At 40.9% G+C, this 19,854-nt stretch overlaps 1 protein-coding gene across 7 annotated transcripts in view; it reads left to right on the forward strand.

The window, feature by feature from the left end:
- The window catches only part of LOC103612666 (follicle-stimulating hormone receptor), a 216,396-nt gene that overhangs the window by 160,447 nt on the left and 36,095 nt on the right, over positions 1-19,854 (forward strand). For all 7 annotated transcript variants that reach the window (XM_017730105.1, XM_008630368.2, XM_017730103.1 and 4 more), the window contains exon 2: positions 122-193. In XM_017730105.1, coding sequence (XP_017585594.1) covers positions 141-193 — 53 coding nt within the window. In that variant the 5' untranslated portion in view covers positions 122-140. The remainder of the gene's footprint in view (positions 1-121; positions 194-19,854) is intronic.

A 19,854-nucleotide genomic window follows, 5' to 3' on the forward strand; every position in this document is an offset into this window, starting at 1 on the left:
AAGCCTTCAGCCCACAGACCATCCTTGTGCCTGTGAGAAAGGCCTCTCCTGTGCTGGCAAAGTTACTGTGTAGTCCTGTGCTGTGAATAGTAACTAATCACCCCATTTTCTCTATTTTCAGGAGGTTTTTCCTCACCAAGATGAGAGTCATTCCCAAAGGAGCTTTCGCAGGACTTGTTGACCTAGAGAAAATGTACGTATTGTGTCAATATTTACTAGGAAACAACTATTTTACTCCAAGCAGCACTTTCTGATTGCAGCTCCTCTTACAGCCTGTGAGCAAGCCCCTATCGCTGAGCTTCATATAGTTTTCTTTCTGTTTAAAGAAAAAATGGAATGTTTTTTTTATTGACACCATGTTCCAGAACAATGTTGTCATAAATACATTTTCATATCAGCAATCGGGCAGTCTTCAGTCAAAGGGCTGGTTGAGCATGGAGTGTTGTTGCAGTTAATAAATACACTGCCATTGCAGAAGATCATAGGAAACTGGTTATTTTGAGAGTTTTAGAATGAAGCTGTGGAAAGAGCTCCTGTTGTTAATAGGTCAGCCAATTCTCTTTTGACTAATGAATAAATAGGATTGTTTTGTGCATGTTCAGAGGCAGCTGGCAGGATGTGTGAGAGAAGTTTCTTACAGGTGATAGATCCAAAAGTCTTAGTACACAAAGAGTGTAAGCAGCTCGTTTCTGTGAATTTTAGTGATCAGCCTGGAGATACTATTATGAGCACCTTTGATGAACAGATGTATCTTACATTCATTAGTATGTTATTGTGGAGGTATTGCAGCTCCACCACTAGAAGGGAAAACCCATAGTAACACGTCTCCTCTTTAACAACAGAAAATCTATGGCTTAGCTGGTGCCAGCACCAGAAATTATAACACTCACTGTCCAACCTGAACTATTCTGCCTCGTGTATGATTTTTCTGAAATATTTCATATATGGGCAAATCACAACATTTTGCTTAGAAACAGAACAGCACTTGCACCCTGACAGGAGACGATCACAAACAGGCTGTTCACTCAACAGGAGTCTGAGTGGGAGTGGGGAAATGTGTTTAAAATGCAGTACCTTTTTCAGTGCTGTGTGTGTAATGGCAAAACTCCAAAGGACATTTCTCTGCATTATTTCTACCCTTCTCCCTTGTACTCTTGCATGAATAAGGGATTTAGCAACAAGGTGGTGAGTTCTGCAGGGTTCATTTTAGCCTAGTCCTTAGGGAAAATCATTGAGCACTTTGGACTGTGAAGTGGGTTGCAAAGTGCATTGTGAACTGCTTCTGTTATCTTTAATTACTCAGAAACCATATGTTAGATGTGTATGAAGACATTGCATAGGATGTCTCTAAGTGGTGATTTATTGTTAACCAAAAAACTTATATATGGAGATGGGCTCAATTTGAAAATACATCCATCTACAAGTAGTACATGGAGGAGAAATGGGGACAGTCAGTTTATAGCAAAACATCCTTGAAAATAAAAGTGTGATCAATATGTAAATGAGACCAATCAACATCAACAAAACTGTGGTATTTGCAGATGATATAGCAAACAGATAAAAATTGACATAGCTCACAAATCCTAAACCTAACCCATAAAACATTAATCAGAAATATTCTTGATAATGTAGGGACAAAAAAAGTGGGTAATCAAATAATAGATTTGCATATAAAAACACAGTCTTGGTATGAAAGCCTTTTTACTCTTGCAAGATCATGCACAGGAAGAAAGATTAAGCAAACTGTAGCCTATTTAAGGAAAACAGCTATTAATAATGTGATACCTCAATATGGTAAAATGTGGATGGCCTGATGTATACAAATGAGACACTCGGATGTAGTGTATGTGTGTGCTCCCCTAGAACTGAGTAGACTAAAAATGAAGAGTGACAATATTTCCCAAATGTGTTACTGAAGAAAAACTGTATTCTCTGCAGTCCAGCATGGCTGTACTCGTGATTTTTATCACTAGCACATCATTCCTAAGTGTGTTTCTGAGAACAGGGTAGGTGTTAAAGCCCAGAGTTTGGAGAGAAATGATGGAATCATCCAAAGGGGATGAGACAGTTGATGACAAGTTAGAAATGCGATGGTCAGAGGCCATCTTGGGCATAGCAGAATTTGGCCTGTTTAGGACACTGGTTCAGAGAGTCCTTTGGGAAAGGGTCCTTAATAACAAAGAGGTTCAGAAAGGCTGAACATACTTCAAGAAGGAGATCTTAAAGGCACAGAAGTAGTGTCCTTATGTGCTGAAAGATGAGCTGTCGGGGAAGAAGACCAACCTGGCTGAACACAGAGCTTTCACGGGAACCCAGTGAAAAAATAGTTTATGACCTTTGGAAAGGTCGGGCAACTCAGGAAGAATACAAGGATGTCGTTAGGTCATGTAGAGAGAAAATTAGAAAGAGAAAAGCTCCGTTAGAACTCACGCTGGCCCCCACTGTGAAAGGCAATAAAAAGTGTTTTCATAAATATATTAACTACAAAAGAAGGGCCAAGGAAAATCTCATTCCTTTAGTGTACCCAGGGGGAAACATTGTCACCAAGGATGAGGAAAACACTGAGGTACTTAATGCTTTCTTTCAGCCTTTAGCAGAAAGAGTGGTTATCCTCAGAACATCTCCTGAGCGGAGGTTGTAGCCAGGTAGGGGTCGGCCTCTTCTCCCAGGCAAATAGGACAAGAGGAAATGGCCTGAGCTGTACCAGGGGAGGCCAAGGTTGAGCCAGGGAGAACTTCTTCACTGAAAGGGTTTTCAGGCATTGGAACGAGCAGCCCATGGAAGTGATGGAGTCGCCATCCCTGAAAGTGTTCAAGAAAGGACTGGATATGACACTTAGTGCTATGGTTTAGTTGACATGGTGGTGCTTGGTCAAAGGTTGGACTTGATGAATTTGGTGGTGTCAGTGACCCTTGAGGGACCCTTCCAACTCAGAATATTCTGTGAAATACCTGTCTTTTCCAACCTTAATAATTCTATGATTCTAAGTTAAAACAGAGATGAGTCCTCCATGAGAATCCTAACTCTACTTCCCTTCAAAGCAAATGAAGGCTTTTGAATACAGTGACCAAAAATTTCAGGTTTTCAAAGAAAAATAATTCCTTGATATTTTCCCGCTTTCTCTATGTATTTTAGTCTCTTCCCAAACACTCAAACTGCTGAGGCCTTTAAATAGATACATTTTGCCAGATGTACTATTTTGAAAACAAACCAGTGGGAGACACCAAGTCAGAATAACAATTTAATGGAAATTAAAGAAAAGGGGAAAAAAAAGTAAAAGAAAACACTGTCAAACTGACAGAGTCAAGGTACAACCTGACACCCTGTTAGGCAGGGTGGTGGTAGCAGTCTGGTAGAATGGTGGCTGCAGTCCTCTGAAGCAGTGATCCTGTAGTAAAAGAGTCTGCTCTTCCTCAGGAAGTCCAATGGTGGCTGTGTAGCTCCTGTCCTCTGGAAATCCAGTGGGAAGCATGCCTCTGGTCTTCAGAGTCCCAGATTATATCCACGATGGGATGCTTGGTTCCTCCCTCTGCGTGGAGCATCTCACAATGGGGTAATGAGTCATGAGGCCAAGTGTTGATTAGGCTCATTAACAGAAGATAGTCCGGAGGGAGTTATCTCTGAGTCATGCGGCAGGACAATGATGGGCCATTAACAGAAAGATAGTCCGGGGGGAGGAGGCAAGGAAACACTGCCCCACCTGGTTTCAACGGCTGATGGGGATGGTAATAGAATACACTGCAGCCCAGGACACCAGAAAATGTCAAAAACTTTTCAGTCAGAGTACCCAGGCAAGGTCTTATTTGTTTTCTATTTGGACCATCTAAGGACTTTCTCAAATGGACACTAACGACCATGATTCATAATGGAAAAAATAGTGTGACTTGGAAATGTTGGCATGGAGCTGTTGATCTGACCTCCCTGGTGAAGCTCCAGTTTTAGTTACCAAGGCAAAATCTTTTGGGTTTCATGTGATTTTTTTTTAATTTGGCGATATTGTCATTGGAATATTTTTGCCATTTTTTAATTTTTTGGAAGAATGAGAGCCCACTTGAACCATTTTCTAGTTTTTCATTATCTTCTCACCCATCTAAATTCCTTCAGTTGCTGACAAAATATGAAACAATCGTTCTGCAGACGGTCATATGGTGCAACAACTTTCTTCAATTATGTTCTGGGAGAAGGATCTTTTCTTCTTAAATAAAATGTTTAAAGCTATGAAATAAACTGACAGGCTCTAATTATCAGAGACTTCTCTTACTAAACATGCAACTTGAATTTGCCTACAGAAAACTCTTTCAGAAACCCCCAGGTGTGAGGAACAGGCTTGTCATCTTGTTGCCAGCAGCTCTCTGACCTCAGCAGACTCTGGATTCATGTTAGTTTATCAAATAAGTGTTCAGGAAAGCAGATTGGTTATTCTTGCTACATGTTTTGTCTACTCCTAGATCTTAGTCAACTGGAACATGGCAGTTCTTCTGGACTCCTGCTTAACCAACTTGTTTACACTCCAGGAATTAATTAACCCTCCAGTTACTAAATTAAAAAGCAGTCCCATGCAGGCACATACCTGGCAAAATCAATCTGACATGCTCTGCAGCAGCTGTGTCATCCTCAACCTGCACAGAAAGTGCTTAATGTGGAGTAGAGACAGTCAGAAGCAGCACTAAATCTCTCTTTTTCTGTTGCTGAGTTTCCTCCTGTTACTACAAGGTGGCAAAGTAGATTTGTGCATGTTGATCTAACAAGGCCTGACTTGGGCATCGTATTTATAGGAAGTTTGGTCTGATTGCGTTACCCTGTGCAAGCCAAAGAGGCTTCATGTCTGTACCCTGAGGCACAATCCCCTTGAAAATTCATCATCAGTTATTTGTTCTTTTTGAAGGGTTTAAGCTAAAACATGCTTTGGTTCATCATTTGCTCTCAAACCCAACCTGTGTGCAGCCTCAGGAAACTCAGCTGTGAGGATGAAGTACATCTTGAACTAGAAGATGTCACAGAGGAAAAAACCCCAGCATTACTGGCCCTGTTTTTATTTTGGAGTAATTGGAGAGAGGCATTTCTTTAACAGATGCTGGCAAAGACACATTTTAAGAGCATGAACCATGGTATAGATAACAGAGCTTAATGAGCTGAAGCTTTAATGAGCTCTGGAGATCATGGAAAGCTAAAGCTTTTAGGGTTGAGGGAATCCACCAGAGCTGACACTCCTGGAAACAAAAGTTTTATGTCCATGGAAAATAGCAGATATCTACTGCTTCCTCATGAATTTGTAGAGAAAAATAGCCCTGTAAATCATGCATTTATTCAATTACTTAGTGCATTCAAGATTTTCAGGTTTTCTCTCTGTTGAGACTGTGGATCCAGTGAGAGTTCCTAAGGACAAAAGCTGCTGCTGTGTGACCTATATACACAAGCACTAGATTATTTCATAGATGACAACCAACCTGATGGATGATGCTAAAATCTCTCCTGTTTGCCCCTGTAGGCTAAAAGGCAAGTCACACTTTGTTTTGACTCAATTAGATCATACTGAGTTACATTTATGTTTTATCTAAACTCAAAGGAGTTACTTGAGAACAGTGGACACCAGAAGACAAAATTTTGAATCAAGGGGTGTCTCTCTTTCTGTGGCTGAGGAAGGACCAGAGTTCTTGGCTTGACTGTAAAAGTCTTACCTAGAAAATTTGGCAGAATGGGAAGACTTCACTTTCTTTAGCAAGTTTTAACAAGCTGGCAAATCGGTGCATTCACATCCAGACCTTCTTCAGCAGTAACCACCAAGCTGCCTGGGCTAGCAAGTGGCTAACCCATCCCATGTGCTCCTGAAAGGAGCTTCATTAAGCTCCTGCACATGACTCTGTGACACTTGTCAGCATAGAGCCCAAAGACGTGGGAGGAGGGGAGACAGGAACCACAGGATCACCTAAGGATGAGCAGTCTGTGTCTTCTGCTAGCAAGAAAGCTGTTCAGCATTTCACAGCTTCTCCAGTTCCTCTTGCACAGTGTATTGTGTGCTGCCTCATTTGATATGCAAAATAAGCTTAAATAAGTTCATTAAAGCTATTTTGATAAAATGGTTATGATTCAGTGTATACAAGACATTTGGAAATTTTATCTAGGCTGGAGTTGCTTTCTACCTTTTGTTGCATTGTTTAGATAAACCTGCTATTTATTTTTTTGCAAGCGGAAAAATATGGATTTTTAGGATCTGCTGTGATATATAAGTTAAATAGTGCATACTTATAAAAGTATTTATTTACATCCCTAAGGTGAAAGTGGTACACAGACCATTCTGTGTACAAAAATACATACTGACTAAGCTAAAAGTCATCCTTTGGTAGCAAATACTCCAGGGTACATTCTCAAGGTGCAACTTGAGATGGATACTAAATTCTAATTTACATTATAGGAACTTCTGCGTAACATTCTGCATCTTAAGGGCAGGCCATGAAAATAAGAATGCTACTTAATGCATTTAAATTAGTCTATGCATTTTCTCTCAGGGAATAGAGGACTACTGTTCAAAAACATTAAGGCAAGTAACCAACACAGGCAAACAAATTCAAAATCCAGGCTGTTATCCCAAAGAATAAATGTTTGAATGGGGCCATTACTGTGATGTGGGGCTTTCTCTGCAGCCCTGGACAAGTCAGCAGGCTGGTGGTCATGCAGGGAGCAATCCCAGGAGGCTTCCTGGCTCCTGCAGCTGGACTTGCAAGTCCCAGATGCACCCACCCCATCTGACTGACTGTGTCTGATGGTGACCAGTGGGTTGGAACAGGGCTTTTCCTCAGTGGAGGGATTGATGGCACTTCAGGCCTCTGATTCAGCAGCAAAATCACGTAAGAAAGCTTGTCCTCTGCCAGATGTGCATTTCACAGCCCGACAGCAGCCAGGGTGTGTCAGTCTTCATTTGCCCCCTCTGCCCTTTGAGATGGGTTCCCAGAAATGGGATGAGAAAGGCAAACAGCCACGGGAGCTCCTCTCAGGGGTCCTGTGTCCCATGGTGGTGGAGGAGCTGTCCTTGTGCCGCTGTGACATCTTGTGCCGCTGTCTCTCTGTACAGCCGTGAGCTGCTGAGGTGCTTCTCCTTCTCCAATGCTTCAGATGACCCTCCTGCAGCCTTTGGAAATACTATCCTCTGGATAGCAACCTTTTGTGTTTGGTGTGAATATATAGGAAGTCTGGTGTTCTCAGTTCAGATTATTTCACGCCAGTAGAAGCTGTAACTTTCGTTCTAAACATAATAAGCAATGAGCGAAGACTAGGTGGCTTTATTATAATCTATAAACATTTTGCTGCATCATCACTTGGTATTCTGCTTTTCCCTGCCAAAGCTTGTCTGTGGAAGAGATCTTCCACTTGCAGTTACTGTTGTCATCCCTTGCACAATTACAAAAACTGAAGGAGAAATTTATTATCCATGTCAGTTACTCACTGCCAGTGTCAAAGAGCAGAGATTTAATTACAGTTTTGCTACATCTCAGGGAAAGATAATCTGATCTCAGTTGTTTGCTAATGCTTGGGTGGAACAAAATTACAAATAAAATAAAAACCCTTAGAAGAAGCTAAGAAATGTAAAATCAATTAATAGTGTCCATATCAACATTTTCTAAATTTTCTATTCAAAAAGTCCCAGAAAAACATGTTAATATTTACATACTTTAATTGAAACACATTAGAGCACAAGAAATAAGTATTCCATAATTCTTTCTATGTGGTTTAGGATCTTGATGCTCGCTTTCTTTGATAAAATAAATTTAGAAAGGAAAAAAAAGAAAATACTTTTTGTGGTAATGAACTGTTAGCAGAATCTTTATTTGTTAACTGCATTGGTGTGAAGCCAGCATTAAAGACTGAAGTATTTGATGGGAGAATCATCTTGCACATCATTTCAGGTCCCTGTTTTACAGCTGTCTAGACAGAGAGAGAGAAAGAAAAAGGGAACCAACTCGTCTAAATGTATGCTAAATGCTTTAATGCCTCTCCCCAGTGACGTACTGTTCAGATTACCTGAATTCATAAAACATGAAACATGGGCAAATGCTTGTGTGAGCTCCCACTCTTTTTTAGGAGGAAACTTTGATCCAGTGTTCTTCTGCCTTCCTCCAATGCAAACAGAACGAATAAAACTAAGTGCATGCTAAATTAAGATTTTTTGCATATATAAATGTAGGCTCTCAAGTAGCCTCATTCATCCAATATGAGATTTGAGGGTGAAATGCACAGTTCTTAAAGAAGGTCTCAGCCCGGTGGTCAAAAAAAAAAAAAAAAACAGAAAACAAACCAAAAAAAAAAACCAAAACCAAACACTTCTGCAATTGAAAATGTTGTGAATTATCAAGACTTTTTTCTCAATTTGTAAGATTATTTCTCAGTTGGCTTGCCCTGCTCTTAGACAGTTTGCTGGGCTTCCCCTGCCACCAGGAGAGTGAGAAGCTGTCCCAGATGGGCTGGAGGCTCAGTATTGCACAGAGATATTTCCTTCCTCTGCATCATTAAGTTTTGCCAGGCAGCCCCACTGCAGGTCCCGGCATTAGAGGCATGGAGCTGATTATTGTGACTGGCAAACCTAGCAAGGAGCCTCAGAATTGATGGTCATCCTGTGGTGCAGAATTAATCCCATAATCTTTCTTCCTTTCTCCTGTGGGTATGTTCACTGCATGCTGAGGAGGCTGCTAGGTCTGCTTTCTGGCCAGCTTTTTGACATTCATCTCAGGTGCTTTCGGGTGGGTTTTTTGCTTCAAGAGGGAAGGATGGAAGCTTTCAAGAGGGAAGGATGGAATCAAAAGTTTTTCCCCAAAATCTGTCACTTCTTCAGTTTTTATCTCTTTCCTCCAGAAGATTCACTCTATTTTGAAACAAAGGAAGTTTCAGGTTGTATTTTAGGATGAGATTCGTGTGCTTTCAAGGTAGAATAAATGACCATCGAAGTGACTTCATAAATATAAAAATATATATTTACTAATTAGCATTAAATAGTTCTTAAGGTAGGTGAGTGGTACATTTATTAAATTTATGTGCATATACAACAAAACTAAGAACTCAGAATTGCTGGTTCAATATACATTTTACATTTTCAAATATAATTCATTGCTTATACATGGCAAAATATGTTTTTTCTCATGTGATGTGTCAGAATACTGTCCTGAATTAAACAATTATCTTTTTCTTGATAAAATCATTATATTCATTCTAATATCCCTAAATAATTTGCCAAAAAAGTTCCCTCTTGTAGGTTAATTATTAATTATTAACTCCCAAATTTCTTGATAAAATTCAGAATTAAAATGTCCTAACTTAAAAACAGAACTGTAAACACAAAACTAAGTTTAAAAAAAATTTTAAAAGGAAAGAAAGAAATTTTTAACTATAAAAAAGATTTTTGTAGGTTTTTTCTATTAATCACGTTGAGTGTATTGTAACTGTACCAGTGAGTGGGTGCAAAAGCTGTGACCTCCTTGAAATTGCACCCAATTTTCTCTAAATGGGATTTTCCTCAATATTTATTGTTGCCACTACTAAGTATTGTTTGTAGAAAGAAGAAGTCTGGCACCAGATCGGAAATGGCAGTTCAATTTCAGGAGGATTTCAGGAACACCTTCCCATATTAATTTTATCCAGCTTTTCCGTTTATTTTAGGAATAATGCTAGTGGAATTGGCACGTTGCAATGAAGGAGTGTTTCCCATTGCTATACAAATGCTGACATAACCCTCAGCATTTGTGGAAAACAAATGTTGAGATGAAGTCAAGACATTTATTTTCTAAGCAGGAGATGTTGATTCTCTGACAACATTATATTGCACAGCCTTTATTTTTATTATGCCCGATGATTGATGTGGATTTAATCATTAGTTTGATGGCTGCTTTGCTCAGTGGAGAGGCAACTGAGCATTTTATCATTATTAGTGAGCTGCATTTTGATTTTTCTATCAAAGGCTCTGCTGGCCCTAATTCATCCCAGGTGTAAAACCAGAGATTCATTTTGCCCATTGTTTGTTTTGTGACCAAGCCAAGAACAATTTGCTCTCAAAACACTGTGAATATTTGTTTTGATTCCTAGAGCAGGAACCTGGTTTTGATGAAGACTTCCATATATGTGTGTGATTCTTTAAAAACAAGTAAGAGTGGTGTACCTTTTGTGACTAAACTACTCACCACATGGCAGAATAGATATAGACTTAAAAACATGCATATGTGTGGGTATATAGAGAGAGAGTAGTCTGGGAAAGATTTAAATTGCTAGAATTTAGAATGGTAGACAGATACTAAGCCAGAAAATATTTTGAATGCTTCGGGAGCCAACACCACAGATGGAAATTACAAATGATTGTGAGAGAAATGCAGAAAGCTGGAGAACTCTTCGTGTCTGTAAGTTTTCCAGTGTAGTCAGCAGAAGACTGGGAGCTGGGGACAGGGACTTTGACTTTCCCAGAACCTCACCTCTGAGAGCTGCTGATGCCACTTGCTGAAGGAGGAGGTCCAAGATGACATTTCTGGAACAACTGTGGGATAGTTCATCCACATGGAGAATATACTTTGTCCGCCTCGTAGGGTGCTTTCTCCTCTGAGGAGAAGAAATGCACATAATAAATAGGGGGCTTCTCAGCACAAACACCAGGAATGGTCTTCCCATGTTTTCTCACTCTTAGAATTCTGTTTCTTCACTAAAAACAGGAATAATGCAGAATTTCATGTGGGGACAGAATTAAATCAGTGTTTGTTATTTGGAAGCATTGTTTACTTCTGTCTTGCTTTTCTGCTCAAGAGCACAAAGATTTACATCTTTATCTGGAAATGTTTATCCTTTCTAGTGTAATTATGAAATGAAGGTGCTCATTAGACATGTCTAATCCCTTTGTCAATCTTATCTTTTTTGGAATGAGGTTTTTATGGTGATCTGTTTTTCATCTATATTCCCCACATTTTTAAGGCTTCTCGTGCTGGATTTTTAAGATTTATGCTTTTCCCATCTGTGCCGTGAGAAGGGGTGAGCACGATACAGTGAAAAGAACGTGCTTATTTATTATTTCTGTTTCCAGTTAGATGAGGCTCTTTAGGAGAGCTGGCAGCAGCAGAGCTCCCTGGAGAAAGGGGTGTTGGGTTTATCCTTTGCAGGATAAAGGGCCCATTTGGAGGGGAGGAGCTCTGAGGGGCTGCAAATGGCCGGAGCTTTACAGGTCAGAGATGGATATGTGTCACTCCAGGACTGCCTTGGAGAGCAGGGAGCAGCCTCAGGGGTGATGAAGAGGATTTACAGGAGGCCTGGACAGAGCTTACTGCCATTAGGAATAGACCACTGAGGAACTTGGCCATTCAGTGTTTAGAGATGGGCTGTACAAAAGATGAGGACAAATTTTCCAGCAGGGCCTGTTGCAACAGGGCAAGGAGTAGTGGTTTTAAACTAAAAGAGGGTCGATTTAGATTACATACAAGGAAGAAGCTGTTTATTGTTTGCATGCTGAACCACTGGAATGTGTTGCCTAGAGAAGTGGTGGATGACCCAACCCTGGCAACATTCAAGGTCAGGTTGGACTGGACTCTGAGCAACCTGGTCTAGCAGATGTCCCTCAGGGAAGGTGGACTGGATGACCTTGAAAAGTGCCTTCCAACCCATACCATTCTATGATTCTATGAACTCCAAACCTCCAAAGGCACTGCATGTCAGGGTAGGGAGGATATAAAATCCTCCCAGTTCCCTTCCAATATCCTATAAGGTTTTTCTGCTTTAATTATCCTAGTTGATATTCTAATAAAAGCTGCCTATTTTGAGCTTAAAATCCTTTCATCCTTCTTTGGGACATCCTGTGCAGAGGAAGGTCAAGACATATTGCCTCAAAACTCATGACTTGAAGTGCCCTCACATGGCACTGTCCAGACTGTTTTGTCATTACATTGTCACCACATGCTATGTCCTGGCTCCTCCATTCCTTGATCCTGACCCTCTGTTTGGGGACCCAGTGCTATAAGCTGGGGCTGGAGGCACATTTGCAGCAGAGCAGTAACCTCCAGGGAGGAACAGAGGACAGAGCCAAGTGGCAATGAATTTATACAGAGGAAAGTAAATGGATTACAGTTCATCTGTGACAGCCATGTGCCCAGCCATAATTGACAACACAAACTGTTTATTTAAAAATAAGCTCGGCTTTGCCTGTATTTCTTGGTAGCAGACTTAAACACGCTAACAAGTAAAGTGGCTTTTCACAAGCCTTCATCTGTCAGTATCAAGGATCCTGTTTTGTATTCCCAGGACCCAGAGTAGCTCTGAATAGCACATTATATTTCCATCCTACTGTGCTGCCAGGCACTGTGCTTTCAGGGTAACAGATAACATGTTAACGACTGAAACAGGCTGTAAAAATGAGGGGGGGATTGTGTCAGCAGTGGGCAATCACTCAGGTCTCCAGAGGGAGGGCTTCCTAATGGGATCTCAGCTAAGCACTGCACAGGCTTAACTCCCAGGGAGCACCTTCCTGTGAACTGGACAGTCTCCAGGTTTCAGGAACCTTTCCCACACAGGGAGATTGATCTCATATTGATAAAAATCTAGGATGTATTTGTTCTTGATTTTGGTGATATGCAGTCAGCATCAGTCCCGGCAATGTGGCAGTAAGGTGTCTTTTTATCTGCAGCTATAAGGATGCTTCTGTTCCCCATACTTTGTGGATCTGTTGTCAGGCTGAAAGCTCTTCTGCACTCAAGTGGCAAAGCTCTCATTTGCCACAACTCCTTCGGTTCACAGGAGAGTGAGTAATGGCAGAACAATGACCATTCTTTGGGGAAGACCATCCAGGAGCCCTCTCTTCCTCTTCTTGCTCTTATTCACTCTCAGTAGCCTTTTTTAAAATCTGTAGAGCTTACTCCAGCTCTTACTCCAGTGCTGACCTTGTCTAATCGTATTGATTGTTCATAACTGAAGGCTAATTAGGAAGCGAGTTGCTATGGCAATTCTTGAGTCATACATATAAAGAGAAAATACTGCTAAAACCACTAGTGCATGGTGACTATTAACATAGTTAAACAAATTAAAAAGTATAATTCATTCAGATATATGCTGGAATTCAAATGAAGACCTAATATTCAGCAAGGAAGTTTTTCCCTTGCTACCATGTTTTCCTCTTTCATGGTAGTTTTTTTCTTTTATTTGCCAGTTGAATGAGTTATACATAATTTTAGGACTAAAAGACAAAGTAGGCTTTGGGTTGTTCTCCACCCCTACCCGGCAGCCCACACAAAATATGTCACAACAAGTTTCAAGTGACAGGAGAATGACTCAGGCAGAGGGTAATAGGACTTGGAACCCCCCAGATTTCTGGGTCATTTGTTCATATCCAGTCCACATGTGTGTGATGAATGTTTTATTTTCACATGGGTAGGCTGATGGCTGGCATACCATGAGAGGGTGATTTCAGCCTGTGCCCTCAGGAGATGGTGATTCATTGCAAGCTAAGGCTGCTACAGCTGGTTGTCAGCAGCAGCAGCCTCTTTTGCCCAGACTTTGAAATGGCTCTGCAGCAGAGCCAGGCTCTCAGTGGGTATCCACACTCCTTTGTGGGGCACTGTGGGAAGGTTTGATTGCCTTGGCTGCGCTGTGCCTCATCTGTGGATAAATGGAAGATTTTTCCAGCCACATCAATAAAGTCTTTTTACCTTATTTTTAACTAAATGTGACCTAAAAGCAAATCAAGTGCATTCTCCCCTCTTTAATGGAGGCCTTCCTTCTTCTCCTTTGGCACCTTCATAAGTAATCATGTCCCTGACAAATCTGAGCTCTCCTAACAGGTCTCCATCTGCACATCTTTAAGGAGCAGGATATAAGAGCAAGCATCCTGGTGCTACCCTTCTGGACACTTTGAATGATGAGGCAAAATGTATCTGGGAGAGTCACAGGTCTAGATGGGAGATAGGCATGCCCTGAGTTCAGGTCATAACCTGAACTCCAGGGGAGTTCCTCTGTCCCTCTCAGTCTTCAGTGGATGAATGTCCTTAAATTGACTTCAGCAGCATGCAAAGAAAAAAGAGAGCAGAAATAGAGTCATTTTGTAGCATTAATATCTTTTAACTGGTCTCATAGATAAGTATTCTCTGTATGGCTTCTTGGGACTTGCATGCTCACAAAGGTTCATTAATTTAACTGAAAATAAGTTATAAAATTGATTAGAAGTCTATGTCAGTTGAAAGACAAAAACAAGAACAAAAAACCAAGCAAACCTCCCCCCAAAAAAGCACACCAGAAAAAAAAATCATCAAAATATAGAAGTATATTTGAATCCATTAGGATCAACTAAATCCAAAACATCTGATCTGGGGCTTTGTGTGGTCCTGAAGCTAAATAGGTGCCACTGTCCTGACCCTGCTATTTTGAAGTACCAATTATATGATTCTACTAATTCAGCCCCCATGGCAAAGACAAAAATTAAAACCCCACGTACTCAAGCTGCTGCATAATCTGTCCTCACCAAAGGCATTCACATGGGACACAAGGGATTCATTTGGGGAATCTCTTAGCCAGAGCCACACTGCAGAGCCATCTTGGAACTGATGGAAAGATTATAATGCAACCCTATTACCTTTGTGTAGAAGAATGTGCTGGTGCTGCTGGTTGCTTTCTCTTTGCTGTAACTTTCTGCATGTAAGAAAAATGCACTCCTGTCCAGGGATCTGGTCCAAATTTGAGTAATTTCAAGATAGAGCATCTTTCAGAGGGAATTCTGATCATGTTCCATAATATCATGTTATATTTGTTTCTTCATTTTCCTGTTAAAACAATTAAAAAATACTTTTTTTTTCATCTGATGGGAAAAGAAACAGTATAGCATTTTTCTTTTAATTTTAAGTCAGTATTTAACATGCAAAAAAAAATTGCCCTAAATCTGAGCTAATTTGCTCTCACAGGACTGCCATTAAGTTTGTGTACTGCTGTGTCCTGTGTATTGAACCATGTCCTTTCTAGAGAAAACACTTACTCAAAATTCCAGGAATATATGCACTCATCTAAAATGTAGAATGTTCATGTAAATACAGATCCTCTATTAAAACCAATGGGTTTCCATTCCTTCTGGTGCAGACTCTGAAATCTCCTTCAGTCACAACTAAATAAATGAGAGTAGTCAGAAATGATGGATTTAATTTTCTTTATTTATTTTTTAAGTGTATTCCATCAGCATGACTTTTCCAAATGGTAATTTTTGTGGTTTGGGATCTCTTCAGGAATTGTTTTTTCCCCCTTATCAGTTGTATTTTCCCAAAGGGTTCTACTGGAAATGGAAAAAGGTTTTGCCAGGCTTGAGTGCTGTGAAAACACTGTAAGCTCAATTTTATTTACATCAATACGGGAAGTCAGACAGAAAAGCTATCACAAGTATAGGCAATACAGTTCAGCAAAGGAATAGACACAGCAACTTCTAAGGAAAACATGATTTTTTTTTTTATTCAAACCACATTTCTTTTCAGCCTCCTTCTTTAGTGCTGAGGCCAGGGAGGAAGATTCCTCTTTTCTCTTGATGAAGAAGGAAGAGCTAATTCCAAAAAAGCTTTTTGCACCATCTCTAGCTCAAACTTCCTTCTATGCCCCCATCTAGAAATGACCCAGGACAGGGGGGAGGAGAAGGGTTCCCAGGTAGATCAAAGTACTCTGACATAGGAGGAACAGGTTGTTCTCACATGGCCAAGAATTGCCTCTGGGTTCTCAAGGGTTCTGCCTCATTCCTATGGAACGGTTCTTCCTGAGGGCTCCCCATCAAAAGTCTGGGTCCAGCCTGAGGATTTCCTTGAGAAAGCCCCACAAGAGCAGAAAGCCTTTGTTTTTCTGGTGCTTCTCCAGCCGGGGTTACAGCGCAGAGGTGGCAGCGGCCCTTCACGGCTGAGCAGCCTCCTTGTAAATGGGATGAGATGTGCAGAAAGGCAGCTGCTGCCTGCTTTCAGTGACTGAGAACCATCCTCTGGCCATGGGTTTATCATTTTTATTGCTTTTATTGGAATATTGTGTGTATACCCACACAAACACAGAAACATATTATTATATTGAATTTTGGCCCAAGTTTTATGACATCTTCCCTTCCCCCTGTTAAGACTTTCTTATCTATGTGCAGCCTTGCAGTGTTCGCTGATAAAGGAGGGTTATTTCTGTCAGAGAAGCTCAAGTGGAAGCATATGATTTTTCAAGGTTTCATAGTGGACAGCTGTTAGGTTATTTGTAAAATAAGACTCAAGGTATTTTGATTCAGGCTCCTCTTTGCTGCCACTTGGCAAAACGGTTAGGGATTGTGTGTAATTCCCATGTTTGCATGTCTTCTCTTCATCCTCCAGTATAGAACCTATAGAACCTGCAGATTTGGGGTTAATGGTAATTTTTCTGCTCGTGATTGTAACATAACTAGATAGAAAAGTCTCATTGCACACTTGTTTTGTAAAGCTTTTGACTTAGTAACTTCTTGATGGTGCTCGTGTTTTGTCTGGCAGTCTGTTGCAAGGCAGAGGTTTGGATTTAACTTTGGAAGCGTAAAAGAATATTCTTTTTCCTGGTTAGGTTATATGTAATCATACAAACATTTATGCAGTACCATCTTAGCTGCCAAAGCTTAAGGATAAGAGTCTGCAGGGTCAAGACTTCAGTTAGACACAAAACAAAAGAATAGTAAGTGGCTTTTATGGAAGGGAAGAATGAATGCAAATAGAAAAGCGTAGACAAGGAAATCTCTGTCCTGGAAGAGGATATTTCACAGGGAGACTCTAACACTAAATAAAAGAAACCTAAATCCTTTCAGGAGGACATTTGAAAGATGTAGTGCATGGTGCTGGCAGCTGTTGGATGATGTCTATGTTCATAATTGGGTTTAACATTAGGCAGTGCTAATATTTTTCTCATGATGGGTCAAGTCATGGAGATTTATTTTCACTGAAGTGGCTGTATGTACTATATTTTTTGCTCTGATGAATAATACTCAGTGTTCTGGGAAGATTTTTAATGCCAGAATTGAGGAGGAAGAGGGATTTTTTTTTTTTAGAATTTCCTCTCTTAGCTAAAATGTTTAATTGTGCCAATCTGAGGCACTTGCTTATTCTGGATTTTCCTGTTTCTGCAATGTATAGGAATTAGTAATGAACTGTCCTCCAGAGGCCTCTTGTGAATGTGTGCTTCCTTAAAGCATTTCAAAACTGTCTGCTGAAGTATCTGGGAGCATCTGCTACAGGATGATCCGTGTGGAAAGGCTGTCACTAGACTTTGGTTCTGGAAGCCACATGTTCTCCCAGTCCAAGACAGTTTGCCTATTGATTTTCCCCAGAAATTTTTTGCCCCACTTCCTCGTTCAGCTGCTCTTCCAAATGATTGTCAAATGTAATTTCTTCATCTGCCCAGGCCATCTTAATAAACTATTCATCATTAGATGGCTACTAAAGCCAAGAGTGGAGTAATAAAAGATAAGGGGCAATAAATGCTGCTTGCCCATTTCCATGGAAGGAGTTACAGGTTAGGAATATCAGCATCTCTGAAAGAGAAGGTCCCTTCCTCAGCTGAACACCCATCTTTGTCTGATAGCATGGTCTCAACGTCCTCTGGAGCCCATCATGCCTGAGGGGAAAAAGTGCCATTGACAAAGTAAGTGTTTTTATTTTACACACATTTTTCTGTCTTCCCTGCAAGCTTTCATGGTCAAAGATAAAATTTAGTGATACCTGAAGCCGGGGGCAGCAGATACGTCTGTCCCAGGGGCTGGAGGGCACTGAGTTCTAAGCCCCATCTCTCTGGGCTGCCTGTGTGGAGCCAGATTTCTGGGGAAAGCTGCCATTTCCTCCGAAGACCCTTTTTCTTGTTTGGCCCTACAAAGTTTCGTGCATTTTCAGCTTCGCTGGCAATAAACTGAAATAGGTGTAATACACTCCCTAGTGCTGGAGTATGAGGAGGTATCTATCCCTCCAAACTGTACTGATTATAAAATCAATTCTTCTAATGATGTAGCTTCGTCTGTTGGATCTGGTTGTTATCAGTCCCAATTCTGCAGAGTAATCATGTGCTTTTTCAGATTAGAGAGACCGATTTAAAACCATTACACGGACAATTAATTTGATGCAACCAAACTCTCCACAGACTTTCATCTGGATTGCTGGCTTTATGGTACTAAAGCACCGATAGAAATAAAATCCCCTTTGCTTCTGTCTGCCTTGAGGAAATTTGCATTTTATTTTTTCCCAAGCCTGCACGGATTTATTTGAGAACATGGTTTCATGCCCTTTGGAGAAGACAGGAAGGCACAGCATTGGCACCTCCTGATAATCTCCCTCAAAGACTGATGTAGATACACTACCTGGCTCTAAGTGTGGAGTCGCTATCAGTGTTCAGTTGGTTAAATGGGTATTCCACTTATTTAGTAAGGCCAGCACAACATGTGTGTGTATCTTCAGCAAAGTAAAGAGATGATGAGAAGAGTCAGTCCTTGATTTCATTTCTGAAACGTCAATATCTGCTAAGAGATATTACCCTGTAACTCCCCAGTGTTCAATAAATCATGGTAGGGAGACAAGTTTTTCATGTTCACAAGGAAAGGTGACAGGAGAAAGTGTCAACTATCTATTTTTAAAAGGTCAAAAGTCTCTAATATTTTTAAGAAAAATGGCTTTTCCTTTGTAACCTGTTTAAATCAATGTAGTAGCATTTTGCTGTCACTTTAGAGGGAAGTTTTCAGAAGTAGATTTCAGACCGTCTTGTTTCTGATCAGGCTGAAGAAATAAGAGCCACTCCATCCATGACAGAGAGACAGAGGAGACGGAGGTAGCCAGGTGTTTAATTTTTCAGTTCAGACACTTCTCAGGCTGGTCCTGTGGGGGCTCACCCAGTGAATGCTGGGCAGGATTGCCTGGGCGACACCACATTGCTGCTGTTTACTTCTGAAGCTTGACATAAATTGTGGCATCAGTCAAACCACTAACTGACCTGGAAAATTGCTCTAAAGGGTATTTATATTTAGAGAAAGGGAGGGAAATAAGCATTGTTGGCCTTTTTTTCCCTTCTCTTTTCCCTTAAATGAACACAATGCTGTTGATTTGTCGCAGTACAGAGAGCACAGTGAGGCCGGCTGCTCTGGGAATCAGTACCTTAAACTTCCAGTATCACTGCTGATTGCAGGTACCTATAGAGTGAAAGAGAAGCATTCATAGCAATCCACAGGATAGCTATGCCACAAAAAAGCTGTACCAAAGGCTAAGGATAATGGGCCAAAAGACCCAATGATAATGTATCACAGGAAATATAAGGTGAACAGATCAAGTGTATAGCTGTTACAGTGGGGATACTGTAACACGATGTATCAAACAAGGAGGCTGTGGAAAAGAAATCTATATGGACTGATTCTTGATAGATGTTTCAGAGATGTTTGTTTCTCCAGCCGCATGGCCGGGCTCTGCCGAGGAACTGTTCAATCACGGGACCAAGGGTCCTTCTGCCCGCGCAGGGAACACAAAACAACCAATGGGAACGAGGCTGAGCAGGGGCAGGGAAACCCCGTGCCTCCCCTCAGGGCCCCTCTCCCAGGGCTACATGGTGGGGGGGAGGGACCCCGACATTTCACCTGTTTATTTTTAATAAAAGGAGATGTAAAACTTAACATTGAAAACAGCAAGGACAGTTTCAAAACAAAACAAGCTACCCTCCTGAGTCTTTGAATGTCCAAACACCTTCTCCGGAACATCTTAAGGCTGACAGGAGGGAGACAGGACTCTCTGAGCATGCTTTGTGGGGAAACTGAGGCAGGAGAGGGTTTAATTTCTTCTCTCCCCCTTTTCATCCCCCACTGCACATTGGAAAAGGATTTTTGGGGAAACAATTGGCAAAGGCATGGTTTTGTGAGGGAAA

Source organism: Corvus brachyrhynchos, unplaced genomic scaffold (assembly GCF_000691975.1).
Source record: "Corvus brachyrhynchos isolate BGI_N302 unplaced genomic scaffold, ASM69197v1 scaffold101, whole genome shotgun sequence".
NCBI classification, from domain to species: domain Eukaryota; kingdom Metazoa; phylum Chordata; class Aves; order Passeriformes; family Corvidae; genus Corvus; species Corvus brachyrhynchos.